At 37.9% G+C, this 18,169-nt stretch overlaps 1 protein-coding gene across 20 annotated transcripts in view; it reads left to right on the forward strand.

The window, feature by feature from the left end:
- The window catches only part of LOC138749254 (RIMS-binding protein 2-like), a 227,447-nt gene that overhangs the window by 73,358 nt on the left and 135,920 nt on the right, over nt 1-18,169 (forward strand). For all 20 annotated transcript variants that reach the window (XR_011348508.1, XM_069910403.1, XM_069910409.1 and 17 more), the window contains 2 exons: nt 646-774; nt 16,666-16,842. Coding sequence is in view for 19 of the 20 variants with exons in the window: in XM_069910403.1 (XP_069766504.1) it covers nt 646-774; nt 16,666-16,842 (306 nt within the window). In the remaining variant the exon portion in view is untranslated. The remainder of the gene's footprint in view (nt 1-645; nt 775-16,665; nt 16,843-18,169) is intronic.

Raw genomic sequence — 18,169 nt, forward strand, 5'->3', positions numbered from 1 at the left:
GCAGTGTTCCCTACCCATAATTCCCCGTGCAGCTGGAACCGTTCTAATGGAAGTGGGTTGGTGAGGTACCAGAGGCCGGAGTGGCTTGTAGGGATGTCACATTTCACCCCTGCCCTGACGGCCCCCCGTTCCTGCCCTGAGGGGGTCAGGGAAGGTGAGGGGTGAGTGAGTGGGAGACAGAGAAGTGAGGTGAGTCGCGGGCTGATAGTGTCATCAGCCCACCCCTAGCCAGCTGCTTGCAGTGGATGTACCTTTATGCAGTGAAGGGGACCAAGGCACTACCTTGGAAAGGGACTGGAGTTGCCACCTTGCAGCTGCTCATGGACCATTTATGGAGGTAAGTTTTCCAACATGAGGGTGGAGAATCTCCGCCTTTATGTTTGGATTTTTTGCTTTATAAAATGGCCAAATGTCTTTCCCTATTTTGGCCTCGCTCTTCTTTCTCGTACTTCAGGCTAATATATAATTAATCCATTAATATTATTGCTCAATATGTTGTCATTTGCACCTGACCACACCTGACCCTCCTGGCTACATGAGGATTAGGGTGGTGTAAGAGATCATCAGGTTTGGTTATCTTGTACTTATGCTGCTGAGAGACCAGCAGGGTAGAGGAATTGTCCTAAAATGTCTTTGCTTCTTCAGCGGAAAAGCAACTCTCCAGAGACTGAAGAGAAAGTGAAGAGGCTGAAAAGAAAGAATGCTGAACTGGCAAACATTGCCCGGCGTTTGGAAGAGAGAGCCAGGAAACTGCAAGAAGCAAACCTCAGAGTGGTAGGTCTCTCAGTAACACTGAATGAGTTTTTGACAGCTCCCCAGTAATGCTCTATGTAAATAGGTTATTTTGGTGGTATCTCTTTGTTGTTACCAAAATTGAGAACCATGATATTTTGTAGTGAAAGATCCGCCTTTAAAATTTCATTCCTGTAACTGTACAAACTTAGCTCTTGCTTTATAGATTTGCCTGTTTTTTTCCCTCTCATCTCATGTTGGCAGTGAATGATCACAATTACAAATTCAAAAATTATTTATTATCATCGAGTCAGAATTGCACAACACAGAAATTGGACATTCTGTGACAGAAATTGCTCATCTGTACTAATCCCATTTTCCCACATTAGGTCTGTATCCTTCTGTTTCTTGCTTTGACTGAATTAGTGTCTCTTAGACATAGTGACAGTAACTGACTGCACCACTCCTCGAGCAATGAATTGCAGATATCAATGACTGGGGAAAAAAATAACTTCCCCTTCAAATCCTGTTTTAAAGCACCTTCCTCTCACCTTAATTTGTAAGGGTAAGTCAGAAAGTCATTACCTGCTTAAACACAAATTCTATGTGCAGTTCAGATACAGTATTTCATGCTCTAATACTTCTCATTCTGGTAAGATGAAGTCACCCAATTAGAATGACTAAAATGATTCCTTCCATCTATCAGCTGGTTCTGCAGAAATATAACAACAAACGTAGATTTAAAAAACAAGGTCTGCTGAGCACGTAAGCTTGATTTGAATAGGAGTTGTGTTTATATGAATAGCTTTGCAGTTCACCACACAATTCGAGGGTATGCCTCAATCCAATGATTTTTTTTTAAAATTTTTTATTTTTCACACCATAAATCACATTAACCATGATACACACTTTTTCCTTTTCACACATATACAGTGCCATTTTCTCTCCCCCACCCCTCCCATCCCACCCTCCCTACCTCCCCCCTCCCGTCCATTTAAAGTACAAAATCTAGGATACATTAAACCAGTCAAACAATGTTGTCATTCAATAAAAATACACAAGAAATTCCACTGAGTCCATTCTTTTCATTTCCTTCTCCTTTCGTTAATTTAGGTAGTGAATGTCCCCGGTAGGTTTTCGCTATTGTGTTTCATGTATGGCTCCCATATTTGTTCAAATATTTCAATATTATTTCTTAAACTATATGTTATTTTTTCTAATGGAATACATTTATTCATTTCTATATACCATTGTTGTATTTTCAAATTATCTTCCAATTTCCAGGTTGACATAATACATTTTTATTCTCATATCGATCCTATATGTGATAAATATCAATTGGAAATAGCTTCCCTTACACATATGTTTTGGTCCTGTCCCTCTTTACAGAATTATTGGAAGGAAATTTTTTCCATTATATCTACTGTTTTGAATATTGATTTACAACCACATCCCTTTACTGCAATTTTTGGATTACCTATGATAGATTTGACTTATTTATCTCTTCCTGCGGATCGTATGATTGCTTTTCTTACACTAATGGCTAGAAGATCTATACTATAAAATTGGAAAGAGGTTAATCCTCCCACTGTTTTCCAATGGTTTACCCAAACTATACTATGTTTAAATTTAGAGAAAATTAGAAACTCTGTCTATGAATCCCCTTCTAAGTTTGAGTTAACCTGGCGACCATTTATTCAATATTTTCATTTGTGGTGAGTTGATCTGGCTCTGTTTTCTTTCTATGATTATGTATGATAATTGGGCTGTAAGATGAGATCGGAGTGATCGGCGTGGTTTAGCTATATCTGTAGGTTTTTTTTTTAAGTTTTCTTTTTAAGTTTTTTTAAAATTCAGATTTGTTTTTTCTTCTTTTTTGGGGTTTTTTTTTTCTCTTTTTTCATATATTGTTATTAATTATATCTTTTTTTTAGAGATAGTTCACACCCTAAACTGATCAAAAAAAAATTTTTTATGATATATTTTTATTCTGTAATATTATTGTTTAATATCTCTGTATTAATTCATTACTTACTATGTATTTTTTTTATATCTCTTTGAACTGTATGTGTTTATAAATTATAATAATAATAAAAAGATTGAAAAAGAAAGACATAATACATTTTTTTGCTATGGCTAGAGCTATCTTTACAAATCTTTTTTGTGCATCCTCCAAATAAATTCCAAATTCTTTGTTTTTTATGTTACTTAGGAGGAAGATCTCTGGGTTCTTTGGTGTATTGTTTTCTGTTATTTTATTTAATATCTGATTTAGATCTTCCCAAAATTTTTCTACTTTCTCACATGTCCAGATTGCATGAATTGTTGTTCCCATTTCTTTTTTACATCGAAAACATCTATCAGATACTGTTGGGTCCCATTTATTTAACTTTTGAGGTGTAATGTATAGCCTGTGTATCCAGTTATATTGTATCATACGTAACCTCGTATTTATTGTATTTCTCATCGTTCCAGAACATAACTTCTCCCATGTTTCCTTTTTTATCTTTATATTTAAATCTTGTTCCCATTTTTGTTTAGTTTTACCATTTGTTTCCTCATTCTCCTTTTCTTGCAGTTTAATATACATATTTGTTATAAATCTTTTGATTATCATTGTATCTGTAATCACATATTCAAAGTTACTTCCCTCTGGCAAACTCAGACTGCTTCCTAATTTGTCCTTCAAGTAGGATCTCAATTGGTAATATGCCAGCACTGTATCTTGAGTTATATTGTATTTATCTTTCATTTGTTCAAAGGATAATAATCTATTTCCTGAAAAACAATTTTCTATTCTTTTAATCCCTTTTTTCTCCCATTCTCTAAAGGAAAGGTTATCTATTGTAAAAGGGAGTAACTTGTTTTGCGTCAATATTAGTTTTGGTAATTGATAATTTGTTTTATTTCTTTCTACATGAATCTTCTTCCAAATATTGAGTAGATGATGTAATACTGGAGAACTTCTTTGTTGTACCAATTTTTCATCCCATTTATATAATATGTGTTCAGGTATCTTTTCCCCTATTTTATCTAATTCTAATCTGGTCCAATCTGGCTTTTTCCCTTGTTTGATAAAAATCTGATAGGTATCTTAATTGTGCGGCTCTATAATAATTTTTAAAGTTTGGCAGTTGTAAGCCTCCTTGTTTATACCATTCTGTTAATTTATCTAGTTCCCCCCTTTCCATAAAAATTTCCTTATTATTTTCTTTAACTCCTTGAAGAATTTCTCTGTCAGTTGTATTGGCGATGCCTGAAATAGGTATAATATCCTTGGAAAAATGTTCATTTTAATACAGTTTATCCTTCCTATTAGTGTTAGTGGTAAATCTTTCCAATGCTCTAAATCGTCCTGTAATTTTTTCATTAGTGGATAATAATTGAGCCTCAATCCAATGATTGAAGAGATTTGATCTATTGAGTGCCGACAACTCATACTGGCAGCTGCTTCTCTAAATCTCTACAGCTCATTTCCTCTCATTCTCAATCTCAAAATTCATCTTTTAGATGGGTCTTTTAATATCTCCTTTTGTATTTCAATATTTTTTTCATGTGTAGGCTGTGTTTATTTGTACAAAAGGTACTTGGGGAATGCAAGTCATGGTCTATACCTAAAAGCTATGCATCGGATATATTCCTTTAACTTTTTTTAATGTCTATCAGCCTATAACATGATGCACTGAACTGATTTGAAGCAATTGTTTGACACACTGGGAGGTTTCATCACTTTTTTTTTTAACTTCAAATGGATGAACGTTTGGAGGCAGAGAACGACTATTAGATACTAGTATCAGTGGATTTCTTGACCAGTGTATAAATTAGGATTTAGTTTGTATAACTAAATCAATTTTGTTGAAGGGAATTGTTAAAATTTGAAAAAAAAATTGGAAAAGCTTTAAAGATGTAATGTCGTAGCAGCAGATATTATTTTAGCTGGGATTAGCAAAGGTAAACCAAGTGCATGAAAGGTAAGTAAACCACATAGTAAGCATAAGTAACCTAAAACAGAACTCAACTGTTAAAATGGTTGTGATGAAACCTGCAGGAAGTAGGGAGGGATTCTCATGGAATCTGACAGCAAGTAAACAGCCCATTTGACCACGCAGACCAACATCGATGTTCTTCCTATCTTCCAACACATGGCCCGTAGTCTTCTGTGCCTGAACCATTTTATATAGACACTTCTTAAAGATATTTTCTCAGATAATGTCAGAGTTTAATAAAAGACAAGATGAAATCCAATTCGTCAGTTAATTTTTATAGGAAAGAATAAGCTCATGGAATTATAATTAATTCATTTATACAATATGCAGCATGTAGCTCAAAAGATTAGTATATCAAAAATTGGAATTATTAAACGGAAAAAAAAAGCTGCTGAAATGAGGATGGATATCGAAAAATTCTTATTTGCCACATTCTGATAGTTGTTTGAAAATGGAAAAGGTCACACAGTGCTGAAGTATTGGGTACCATCTAATGCAGCCATTCTCAACCCTTTTTGGCTATGGTCCCTCTTAGGACACTCCTCAAAGTTTATGGGCCCCCTTCCCAGTGAAGCAGTCAAGTATAGCTGGTTTCTTGAATACTTCTCTCCTACCAACTACCTAAAAATATTTTATTATTTTTAGTCTGTTGCCCCCTGAAATATGCTGTGGCCCTTGGAGTGGGGTGGGGGGAGGGGGGTGTGGTGTGGTACAGCCTCAGTTGAAAATGGCTAAACTAGAGAACACAGTTCTTTATGTAGAAACAGTCATGATTCAAGAGATGATGAATTTTTGCTTGAATGGAGAAACTATGGCTGTTCTTGGAGCAGAGTGGGTTGTGATCTATTACATGTATTTCAAATCATGGTATAGACAGAAGGAAAATATTCTTCAATCCAGGGTATAAAACGAATATGAATGATGAAAGAATCAAAAGATATGAGGAAGAAGGATGTTTGCACAGTGAGTGGTTAGAATCTAGAATGTACAGCTTGAGGAGCAGTGGGGCAGATTCAACATAGGAACAAGAACAGGAAAGTATTGAAAGTAAAAAAATTAAAAGGAGTTAGCAGTAAGATGATCTTTAAATCTTCTCTGTTAACACATGTGTGCTGAATACAAGCAGTGACTTCATGATGAGTTGCTGCCAGGTGGAGTGCTGTGTTTTCTCCTATTTGTCCAAGTAAGCTTTGAAATTGGATCTGTTGACTCTGATATAAACAGGAAGGGGCTGAAAGTGTTAGCTACTCAGCATGTTATTTACATGTGGAAGAGCACCTATTATGCTGGTGTCTGGCTTGGAGTTAAAAAGAACCTCATTGTTCCATTTATAAACTACTTGAAAGTGTATTTCTGATGGCATGATCTGCATGGACACGGGCTTGGCGCCAGAAGCCAAACATCTACAAGCAATGCAGGATAAAAAACATCAATGGCATGAATATCATTGAGCATTTCTTCCCTTTCTGTGAGTGATTGCTTTTAGTTATTACAAAATATTGGCAAGTGTTAATCAAATGTCAGTATGTATTGTTAAAGGGCCCAACTTGATTATTATTCTAAATGATCTATTCCTTCAAGGACATTTGAAATATATCCAGAAGAAATGGAAAATTAAATTGTGAGCGCAATATGGTGCAATTCCAAATGATCCAAATGCTGTCAAGGGATCTAGAATCTGTTGTTGTTCACTTTTGCATTTTTGTAGTGTTCTTCTGTTCCTCCTGCTTATTCTGTCTAGGTTCAGCATGCATTTTTATACACATTAATTAAATTCTCCCTATTATCAATCTTCATAGCTATAATTTTCTTGTTCTGATATGACTATATTATTTCTTCACCCTCTCTCATGCAATCATATATTTACATCTGAATCATTTGTTGCTATATAGAGCAACGAGTCTGAGTACAGAATCTTATGGAGTCTCACTGATGTCCAGAATCATTCACAGAACTCATGCTAAGGTCTAACTAGTGCTGGTAGATAACTCCCCTCCTCAGCATCATGAAGACTAAAGGACTGTATCCCCTATTCCTTTTTAATCATCTTAATAAGCCCTCTTTATACCCTTTAACAATCTATGGACTTGCACTCCAGCACCCCTTTATTTCTTCATGCCTTTCAGTTTTCTCCATTTTATTGTCTATTCCCTTGTTTTGTTTCAACCTCCCATGCATTACCTTACTTCTGTGTATTAAATTGAATTTTCTGTTTAACTGACCAGATATCTCCATATTCCTGCAGCTTCCTCACTGTCAAGCAAATGACTAATCTGAAAAGTTTAAACCATCATCTACATTCGAGTTGAATCATTTGTGTATTACATAAAGCAAGGGACCAAGTACAGAATCTTACGGAACTTCACTCGTGAAAGCTTTAGAAACTCAAAATCACTATTAAGTTCATTTTGTATTCAAATTGTCTCTCTCCCTTAGATCCCATGAACTTTAACTCTCTCGATTGGCCTTCTGCGTGGCACCTTGTCAAACACTTGGGTAAAATTCGTAGTCTGCGTCAATACGCGCTACCCTTGACTGCCTACATTACCTCTTAAAAAAAAATCAGACAGTTCAATTAGACAGGACAGTCCCAAAGAAATGTTTTATTTTCTCTGGATGGTTTCAATTATCAGTGATCTCAGTGAGAGATTGCAGTTTTTCAATTGGCGGCAAATCCGTTTGCAATCAGAAATGTGATTGGTTTGAATTTTCTTTTTCAGGATCATTATAAATTTTTCCAAATACTGTCCACTATGAGCAATGTTCAATGGAGTAAATTCTCCAGCTGAGATCATGATGGAACTTAAGTGCCCAAGAGACAATGGAATTACAATTCAACTATGTATTCAATATGCAGCATGTAGCTCTGAGTTTTATTTTATGATCATTCACTTTTTCAGGGCATAAGCATTAAATGTGCATATCAAAATGATGTGCAACTTGGTGGGATACCTCTAGCTTCCTTGCCACCCTTGTCCTTGGAGGTGGGGGTTGCAGGTTAGGGGTGTGCTGTTGGAGTGGAGTAGATGAGTAAATCCAGCATATTTTGTGGACAGCAAATACTGCAGTAAGGAATTAAACAGGAAAGTCTGCAGATGCTGTAATTGTAGGGCAATGCACAAAAATGTGAGAGAAATTCAGCAAAATCCTTTTGCTTCCTATATACGCTGGATGACCAACTGAGTTTCTTCAGCACTTTTGTATATTGCAAATGCTGCAGCAATTAAATAACGCTGGTGGAAGGTAAGAACATACTGGTGAATGAGGGGCAGTCAAACATGCTGTATTGTCCAGGTTATTTTTTTTAAAACTTTATTTATTCGTTCAAAAAACAAATAATATATGACATATACAACAATTAACCATAAACATGAATGTTATTTTTTATATATAGAAAAAAAAAGAAAAAGAAAAGAACGCCCCCCCCCAACCCCTTCAGCCAACCAGGTTATTGTTGAACTTCTTAAGAAGAGTTGGGACTCACCCATGCATTATGATAATGCTAGATAATATGACAGAGGGTGACAGATTTTGTCCCCACAGATGGATGAGGAGGATGAGGTCAAGTAGGCATATCCCCCTTGTTAGTTTCCTCACTTCAGTAGTCTGACAGCTTCTGGATTTAGACAGTTTACTGCAGTTTTCCCTTCTGGACTGTGCCCCCATCAATGCTTTTGAAAGTTCAATTCTGCTTTATGCTAAATGAATTTTAAACTGAGCATCAGCAGATTGAAGGGCACCTGGGTTACAAGAAGGCCAGCCTTCACCTTCTGGTGTACTAATGAATGAAGGAGAGGCGTATGCCATGTAGAATGGGGAGGGAACCACAGGACAGGAAGCAGAAGTAAATTGGTTCAGAGGAGCAGATTGATTTCAAGTAAACCCACTGAGTGCCTGTGATTTCTTCTCTGAAAATCGGTATATCAATCTTTTATCCAAGTCTCAAAAGACTATATTCCCCAAAGCAACCAGTGCATTCTATTCCCCAAGTGGAACATACCATGCAAGCTCTTGCACAAGATCAGAAATACACATTGCAGCACACTTTATAAAAAGTCATAGAATTTACTGCATGACATCAGAATAATCCTAATTTAATAATCCTAATCTTGCAATCAAATAGTGACAAGACCAACTCGTGGGTTGCACAGCAACAGATTTCAGTAGAGTTACTTCAGACAGTAAAACAAGAGTGTAAAGATGTAACTATCAATATTGTCTCTCAAGACTGTGCTGGTTGTCACACAGCATGCTGTGTGGTGTGCCATTTTGTACATAGGGCAGAGGAGGAGAAATTGATTATTCAGCCCCTCTAGTCTGCCCCTCCATCCAATTATGAGCTGATTCATTTTCTGATTTTCTCCCCATAATATTTGATACCCTGGCTAATCAATAACCTATTAATCTCTGCCTGGTGGAAACAAAATCCACCACCCTCTGGCTAAAGTGATTCCATCACATCTCTGTTCTAAGTGGACGCCCCTCAATCCTGAAATTGTCCATGCCTTTCCACATTTGAATGTTTCAGTGAGATACCCCCCCCCCCCCATTCTCCTAAATTTCAATGAGTACAGGCCAACAGCCCTCAAATATTCCTCATAAGATAACCCTTTCATTCCCAGAATCATCTGCATACACCTCCTCTGAACCGTCTCTGAACAGCACATCCTTTCTTAAATGAAAAGCCCAAAACTGCTCACAATACTCCAACTGAGGTCTTACCAGTGCCTTTACAAGCCACACAACACATCCCTGCTCTTGTATTCTATTCTTCTTGAAACGAATGCCAGCATTACATTTACCTTCATCACCACTGACTCAACATGCAAGTTAACCTTCAAGGTATCTTTCACGGGGACTCCCAAATTCCTTTGCATCTGGGCATTTCCAATTTTCTCCCCATTTAGAAAATAATCTGCCTGTGGATGACTGTACATTTTCCAACATTTACTGTGTTTCATTTTCCCCTTCTCTGCCCATTTTCCTAACCTGTTTAAGTCCTTCTGCAGCCTCCCTGTTTCCTCAAAACTCCTCCACCTATCTTCATATCATCTGCAAATTTGGCCACAAAGCCATTCATTCCATAATCTACATCACACATGTCAAACTCAGGTCCGCGGGCCAAATTTGGCCTGTGATATAATTATATTTGGCCCACAAGATCATATCAAGTATGTATTAGAGCTGGCCCGCTGGCCGCTGCGCCAGTATAGTGCATGCACAGCTAATACTACAAATCCCAGAATGCTTTGCAAATGCGTTGGCGTCAGCCCGCCAATCGCCCCCACCTCCTCTCTTTACTTTCGTTAGCACCTGCGACCTGTCGCCTAACTCACATGTAATAAACCCCTTACGAAAAATGGCCAAACGAAAGACAGAAAACAGGACCTTTCAAGACAGGTGGGAGGCAGACTATATGTTCATCATTTTAAAAGACAAACCTGTTTGTCATTGAAGCAAGTTGTTATTTTTTTGACTTGTTGGCTTGTGAAAAAAAATACATTTAAAAGGAGCTTAAAGGCTATAGAGAAATACTATTTATTGAATATTTTATTTCTCATTTGTTAATGCTTCTTCTGGAAAGAGTTTAACCAAAACTATTATTAAACATTTATTTTAATAAGAAAAAGTTTAACATTACAACATATGTTGAAAGAAGAGAAAACATGCAGATGTTGTTGAAAATTTTCAATAAATATTTAGTTTGGCCCACGACTTAGTCCAAGTTTTTAATTTTGGCCCTCTGTGAATTTGAGTTTGACACCCCTGATCTATATCAATGATATAAACCTAAAAAGAAGCAGCCCCAACACTGACCCCTGTGGAACACCTCTAGCAACTGGCAGCAAAACAGAATGTGATCCCTTTATTCCAACTCTGTTTCCTGACAATCAACCAATGCTCTACCCAAAATAGTACATTTCCTATTATACCATGGGCTCTTATCTTGTTAAGTAGCCTCTTTGAGTGGTGAAATAACATTTGCAATTTTCCAGTCCATCAGAACCATGCCAGAATCTATTGATTCCTGAAAGATAATTTCCAATGCCTCCACAATCTCTGCAGCCAAGGATAGAATCCATCTGGTCTGGGAGATTATCTACCCTTAGACTTCAGCTTTCTGAGCACCTTCTCCCTTGAAATAATAACTTCACTCACTTCCCTTCCCCGATACCCTTGGACATCCGACGTACTGTAATGTCTTCCACAGTGACAACTCATTTAGCTCCTCTGCCATCTCCTTGACTCCTGTTATTATTTTTCCCAGTGGTCTTACATCTGCTGTCATCTCCCATTTACTCTTTATATTCTTGAAGGCTTTTTGTATCTTTTTTGATATTTTCTGGCCTACTTTCATACTTCATCTTTCCCTCCTCATGAGTTTTTTTTAGTTGCCTTCTGCAAGTTTTTTAAAACTTTACCATCTTCTATCTTCCACTAATTGCTGTTTTCTTGTATGCCCTCTCTTTTGCTTTTATATTGGCTTTGACTTCCCTTGTCAGCGACAGTAGTGACATTTCTCCATTTGATTATTTCCTCTTTTTTTATGGTATGTATCTATCCTGCATCTTTCTCATTTCTCATAGAAACTCCATCTATTGGTGCTTTGCCATCCTTTCTACTTGTGCTCCCTTCCAATGTACTTTGGCCAATTCCTCACTCGTGCCACTGTAATTCCCTTTACTCCATTGAAATACTGACACATCTGACTTTAGTTTCTACTTTTTAAATCTCAAATTATGATCACTGCCCCCTAATGATTCTTTTACTCTGAGTTCTCTCATCACCTCTGGTGCATTACACAACACCCATTCCATTTCAGATGATCCTCTTGTGTGCTCATAAGCAAGATGCTTTAAAAAGCCATCTCATAGACATTCTACAAATTCTCTCTCTTGAGTTCCAGTCCTAACCTGATTTTCCTAATTTACTTGCATGTTAAAATCCCCCATGACTACCATAACATTGCCCTTTTGACAATGACAAACCTTTTCTATTTGCTGTTGAAATTTGTTGTGCACCTTCTGTTTGGAGGTCTGTCTGTAACTGCCGACGGCATTCTTTTACCCTTGCCATTTCTCAACTTAACCCTCAATGATTCCATATCTTCTGATTCTATGTCACCTCTTTCTAATGATTTATTGATGTTATTCCTTACCAACAGAGCACTCCACCCTCTCTACTTGCATGCCTATCCCTTTCATGCACTGTATATCCTTGAACATTCATTTCCCAATGACATCCATCCTTTAGCCATGGCTCTGTGATGGCCACAACATCACACCTGCCAATCTGTAGCTGTACTGCAAGGTCATCTACTTTATAGCTTATGCTGCGTGCATTTAAATATAAAACATTTGTTACTTTTTTGACTGTGTCCCAGTAGTATTGCAACTCATTGCCATGACTGCAGTTAGAACCATAGATCACTACAGCACAGAAACAGGCACCTTCGGCCCTTCTAGTCTGTGCTGAAACATTTTTTGCCTAGACCCACTGACCTGCCCCCAGTATAGAACCATGGAACAATTTTGCCCTCTCTGCCTGTCCTTTTACACAAACTCCCTACACTCCTTCTTCTGCCACTATGTTAGAATGTGCCCTGAATCTCTGTGCAGCTATGCTATCTTGCAGCTGCTGCACTCATCAGTATTGTTTAATATTCATTCATCAGGCTGATTAATCAGACTTTATCTCCCTCTCTTCGTGGCTTAAGCACTCTAATTCTATGGGCTTTTGAGTTTATTAATAAGAACCAATTTGGGATGTAGAAACTCTGTCATTTATTAGGCAGGAGGTACTTTGAATGGTCAGGCAAGTGAGTGATTTGTGAGATGGTGCTCCCCTCATGCTGACCTGGGTATCTTTTTGCTGCAAATAGCTGAGATTCTCCATGTCCTTTTGAATGCTCCTTTCTACATTTTGTGTGGTTGTGGGCCAGGCTGACACTTTTCATGGAGGCCCCCAGATCATCCTTGAATAGTTTCCTCTGCCCAGCTCATTATTTTTTTTGCCTATTTGGTGCTCAGAATGGAATATTTCAGACTGTAATCTTGGTTGGCAAATAACATACCCTGACCAGCAAGCTCTAGTTCACTTTGGTTCGCCTAGACAATGTGGGAGATTTGTAGAAGCAACATGGTAGTACCTGTCTGGTGCACCAAGGTGCCTGCTGTGGGTAAGTCAACAATCTGAATCGTACAGAAAGGCAGGGATCACTGCTGTCTGGTAAACTATGAGCTTTGTCCTGGATTTGAAATCATGACCCACAGATGGCCAAAACTGTGCTAGTGTATTGGATGTGATGTGAACTTCCTGATCAATGCAAGCCTTTATTAGAGGGGCTCCCCTGGATGTGGGAAGTAATCCAGGTTTGCTAGGGCCTGATTGAGTCTTCAATCTTTCAGTGTGCTGGTGAACACTATGACAGGCTTAACAATTTCCCATCTTTCCTGTGGATTTGCAAGTGAAATGCAGTATTTTATAAATAAGCTTGAGAAAATTGTCAGTTTGCTTGACCCCAGACTGCATTGAAATTTGGTCTTTCATAGGCCCATCAATTAAAATCTTGACTTGCATGCTATCACGTAGTAGCCATAAATAACTATGGCTTAATCTCTGTAGGCAGTCATATTGAGAATCTACTCCACAGCCCTCTTAACTCAGGTAGTAAAAGCTTTTTCTCCAGTTTAAAAAAAATGCATTGCTAGTCAAAACCTTAATTGTTAGATTTTTGGATATCCGAGGAATTAGAATATAGGGGTAGAGTGGGTAAATGGTATTGAGGCAGATCAATGGGCAAATAACTGACTGAGACATGAAAACAACGTACCAGGAGATAACTACATTAGATATGAGCTGTATGGAACAGGCTTAGTGTATTTTTGTGAAAAATCAATGTTGTCTTGTAGCATCGTGCCCTGCTTAGCATTTTAAGTGTGGTTGAGAGATTGCAATGATTTGAGCACAGTCAGATTATATTCTTGGATCTGTCGAACATTTATGTGAATTTAGATTTCAGATTTATTGTTAGAGTACATACATGGCATCACATACAAACCTGAAATTCTTTTTTCCTGCAGACAGGGAAGGATTACTACTTATTAGTACTGTTGTGCAAAAAAGACTATACTCCATGTACACATGTAAACAAATAAAGAAATGTAAACAAATTGATTGTGCAATAGAGAGAGATAAAAATTAAGTGCAAAAGTAAGAGCCCTTAAATGAGTCCCTGATTGAGTTTGTTGTTGAGGAGTCTGATGGTGGAGGGGGACCGGCTGTTCCTGAACCTGGTGGTGCAGGTTTTGTGAAGATTGCACCTCTACCTCTTTCTTGATGGTTGCAGTGAGAACAGAGCATGAGGTGGAAGGTGTGCATCCACGATGTTCTCCGATAGCAGCATTCCCTGTAAATGTTTTTGATATTGGAGAAGGTTTTGCCTGTGATGTCCTGAGCTGTGTCCACTACCTTTTGCATAACCTTAAGCTCAAGGGTGTTGGTGTCCACATACCAGACCATGATGCAGCCGGTCAGCACACTTTCTACCACACATCTGTAGAAATTTTCCAGGGTTTCCAATGTCTTACCAAATGCCCGCAAACTCCTGAGGAAGAAGAGGCACTGATGTGCTTTCCTCACGATGTCAATTGTGTGTTGAGTCCCGGAAAAATCCTCTGAGATAGTGACTCCCAAGAACTTAAATTTGCTCGCCCTCTTCACCTCTGATCCCCCAATGATCACTGGATCATATTCCTCTGTTTTTCCCTTCCTAAAGTCAACAATCTGCTACTTGGTTTTGGTGACATTGAGTGCGAGGTTGTTGCTGGTGCTCCAATCAGCCAAGTTTCCAATCTTCAACCTGAATGAGGACATATGGCCCTCTTTTTATAAAGCCCACAACTGTGGTATTGTTAGAAAATTTGTAGATGGTGTTCTTTTTGTACTGGGCCACACTATTATAGGTGAATAGCATGTAGAGTAGTTGACTAAGAACCCAGCCCTGTGGTGCTCCAGCACTGATAGAGATTGTGGAGGAGATGTTCTTACCAATCTTTAGTGTTTGTGATCTGGAGGTGAGGAAATTTAGGATTCAATGGGGTGTTGACTCGACTCTAGTGTTGAATTCTACTGTGCTTTAAAATGTATATCTATTATATTCCAGATAAGGCACATTTTAATATTTACGTGGATTTAATCACTAGTCAGTGTTTAACACACAAAACACAGTCTGCACCAAGATGTTGGATTAGGTCACTAGCCTTGTCTTGATCTCTTCTGGGCAATGTTCAGACAGTGTGATTATTGGCCAGGAGCACAAAGTCTGCTTTCTTTCCATTTTTTTCCCCAAGCAATTGAGTTAAATGCAATGAATTTGCAGATAGACAATAATTCAAATTGTATTCATGCAACATATTATAGGAGAAGTCCAGATGCCAGAAATTCGGACCACTCAGGAATGCAGACTTTTTGAAAAGTTTCAAACTTTTTAAATTTAGCGGGCTTTTGTGAGTGTAAGTGCCACAGATTCACAGTGACTTTATTTTTCTTTAAAACTGCTTGCTTTGATAAATGAAGCATGCTGTAACAAATAGTGAACATTTATCTATTCATTTCTTCTTTATTCCTCCTTCAATTTGAATTTTAAAAGTACTGCCTGAGAATCTGTAAAATCTGGACACGCCCAATCACTAAGCAGCCCGGATTTTTGGACTTGTACTGAAGTGTTTATATTACATTATAAATTTGTATCATATTAATCTTAGTTATATTATTTAATATTGACTAAATACAATTATTATGCATCCCATCAGGTTTTGTACCATTAGGTTGTGCCAGCGTAATTGATTTACTGGGCAGCGCTTAGTGGCCTTAATGAAAAAGAGATGAAATCATCCAGGGCCCCCTGCTGCTGATCTAGTATCCATTTCTGAAAGTTAATGATTCTGAACATTTAGATGATAACCTGCATACAAAGTAATAATATGTATATTGGTTCTCTGGATATACTGGAGCAGATGTTTTATTATACTGGATTCCTGTATGTTTGTGTGGTCCTGGACTTTAGAGTCATTTCTCCCAGGTTCTGCTAAAGTGTGAGTCAGTTCAGTTTATAAAATTAGTAATAATTTGCATTTATTGTAAAAGAAATGCACAGAGACACATTGATGCTGAACCAAAACCTTAAGAATCACCAAAAGTCGATCAGGAGTAGTTTTAAATAAGATTCTAAAAGGAGAGAGGGTGACAAGTGAGGTTAAGTTGCTCAAGCAAAGAAATGAGAGGAAATCGGATGGTGGGAGCTTATGATACTGACCAAAGTGACATTAATAGGGAGGAGCTGGATTTTAGATGAATTTAAATGGAATAACATGAGGATTTGGTAAACCAGGAGCAAATGCAAGCAGGGGGGAAATTGCTGTTACAGCTGTTAGGCACCTGCTAAAAGATCAGGTACCAGAATACATGGATGAAGACGTGCGGGCTGTCTCAGACAATGCTGAAGTAATTGGGTCTCGAAATGATGCTGTTGTACTTGGAATTCAACACCAAGGTGGGGTCCCTTTAAACGTTGTTAAGTGATTTTTTTTTACTGCTGTTATTTTATCATGGACGAAAAGTTATGGTTTTGATATTCCCTGTATATAATTGGAGACAGTCAAAAAGCTTATTTTGGTCATTGAAATAGAAAGCTGCAGGAGAAATGAACAGTAATTAGAATGGGAACAGGAAGGCAGAGTTCCAAGAACTGTAGTGGAGATTGCTAAAAACAACAGTTCTGGAAGGAGCATCACAGTCATATTTCATTTAAATTCAGACTGATAAATGCACTCAATCAGAAAAGCTACGTTGGGATGCAAATCAATTAATCTCTACTTATCCTTATTATTACAACCAGTCCCTGACTTTTTTGTGTATTGACCAATGCATTTATCTTTTAATTCAGGTAAACTCTCCTGTCCCAGCTACAGGCTCAAGTTTGGAACACTACAAGAAAGTCTTTGCCAGGCAGCGAGCCAATTATCTCTCTGAACATGCTGATGTCATCCTTGCCAAAGACCAAGAGATAGAAGGATTGAGACAAGAATGTCGTGACCTTCATGCAAAACTGGGACCATCAAAGGTAAAAACCACACAATTAGGTTTTGGAATGAATTCTTGCCTTTGGCTGCGTTGCAGACGAAATTACATTTTGTTATATTTTTAAAAACTAGGGCACAAATTTCAGACATGTGAGTTTTGTTCTGAAGAATACAGTCTCCTTGAAGGATGCTCACTCATGTCTGTAGAATTTAATTTCATTGCATAATTTGTGGCACTCCTAGCTGCAGTAAACGTACAATAAGCACAATTGTGATATTCAATAATAAGTTAAAAACAAGATTTACTTTCGTCTATCCTCGGACCATTCTGACCAAACAGTAGAGACCTGAACCATTTGAGGTTAAAATTATTTGAGACTTTAACCTCATTCTATTACTATTTAATGTTGAGAAACTCTGCTACAGGAATAATATTCAGAAGTAAGTCACAGATAGATACAGAACATCACAGCTCAGTACTGGCCTTTGGCTCATGATGTTGTGGGGACTTATATAAGCCTACTCAATAATCTGAACCTTCCCTACCTCATCCCCAACCCTCTATTTTTCCTTGTCCTTGTCAGTCTTTTAAATGTACCTATTTTGTACCAGCCTCCAGCACCACCTCTGGCAATGCATCTAGGTACCCAGTACTCTCTTTGTAAAACACCCCTGATGTCTTCCTTAAACTTTTCTCTGCTATCCTTAAATAGATGCCGTCTATATTTTCTACTGCCTGGGGAAATAGGTGCTGTTGGTTCACCTCTATGCCTTGTAGACCTCCAGAAAGTCACCTCTTATCCTTCTTTGCTCCAAAGAGAAAAATCCTAATTCTGTTAACACTGATTCATAAAACACGTTCTCCAATTCAGGCAACAACATGGTAAATCTCCTCAGCACCTTCTTCAAAGCTTTCACATTCTTCTTGTAATGAGGGGAGTGGTTGTACTGGATTGGGTGTTGTGTATTTCCACCAGAGGTGGAAAAGAGTTTTGGATAAAGGAACCATGAGTGGAAAGTGATCACATACAATTGAGTTCAATTTGAGATTTACTGTTGGTATTTCAGTGGAGTAAAGTGGCATGAGAGAGGAACTGGCCATAGTAAATTGGAAGGGGGCATTGGTAGGCAGAACAGCAATGGATAGAGTTTCTGTGAGAAGTGAGGACCATGCAGGATAAATACAGACCAATAAAACGGAAATATTCAAATGGAAAAATGTGGCTGATAAGGGAAATCAAAGCCAACATAAAAGGTAATGAGAGGATGTATGAGGAAGCAAAAATTAGTGGGAAAATAGAGGATTGGGAAGTTCTTAAAAGCTTGCTGGACAACTTTAAAAAAAACTAATGAGAAGGGAAAATACGT

This window comes from Narcine bancroftii, chromosome 14, assembly GCF_036971445.1.
Source record: "Narcine bancroftii isolate sNarBan1 chromosome 14, sNarBan1.hap1, whole genome shotgun sequence".
Classification (NCBI taxonomy): domain Eukaryota; kingdom Metazoa; phylum Chordata; class Chondrichthyes; order Torpediniformes; family Narcinidae; genus Narcine; species Narcine bancroftii.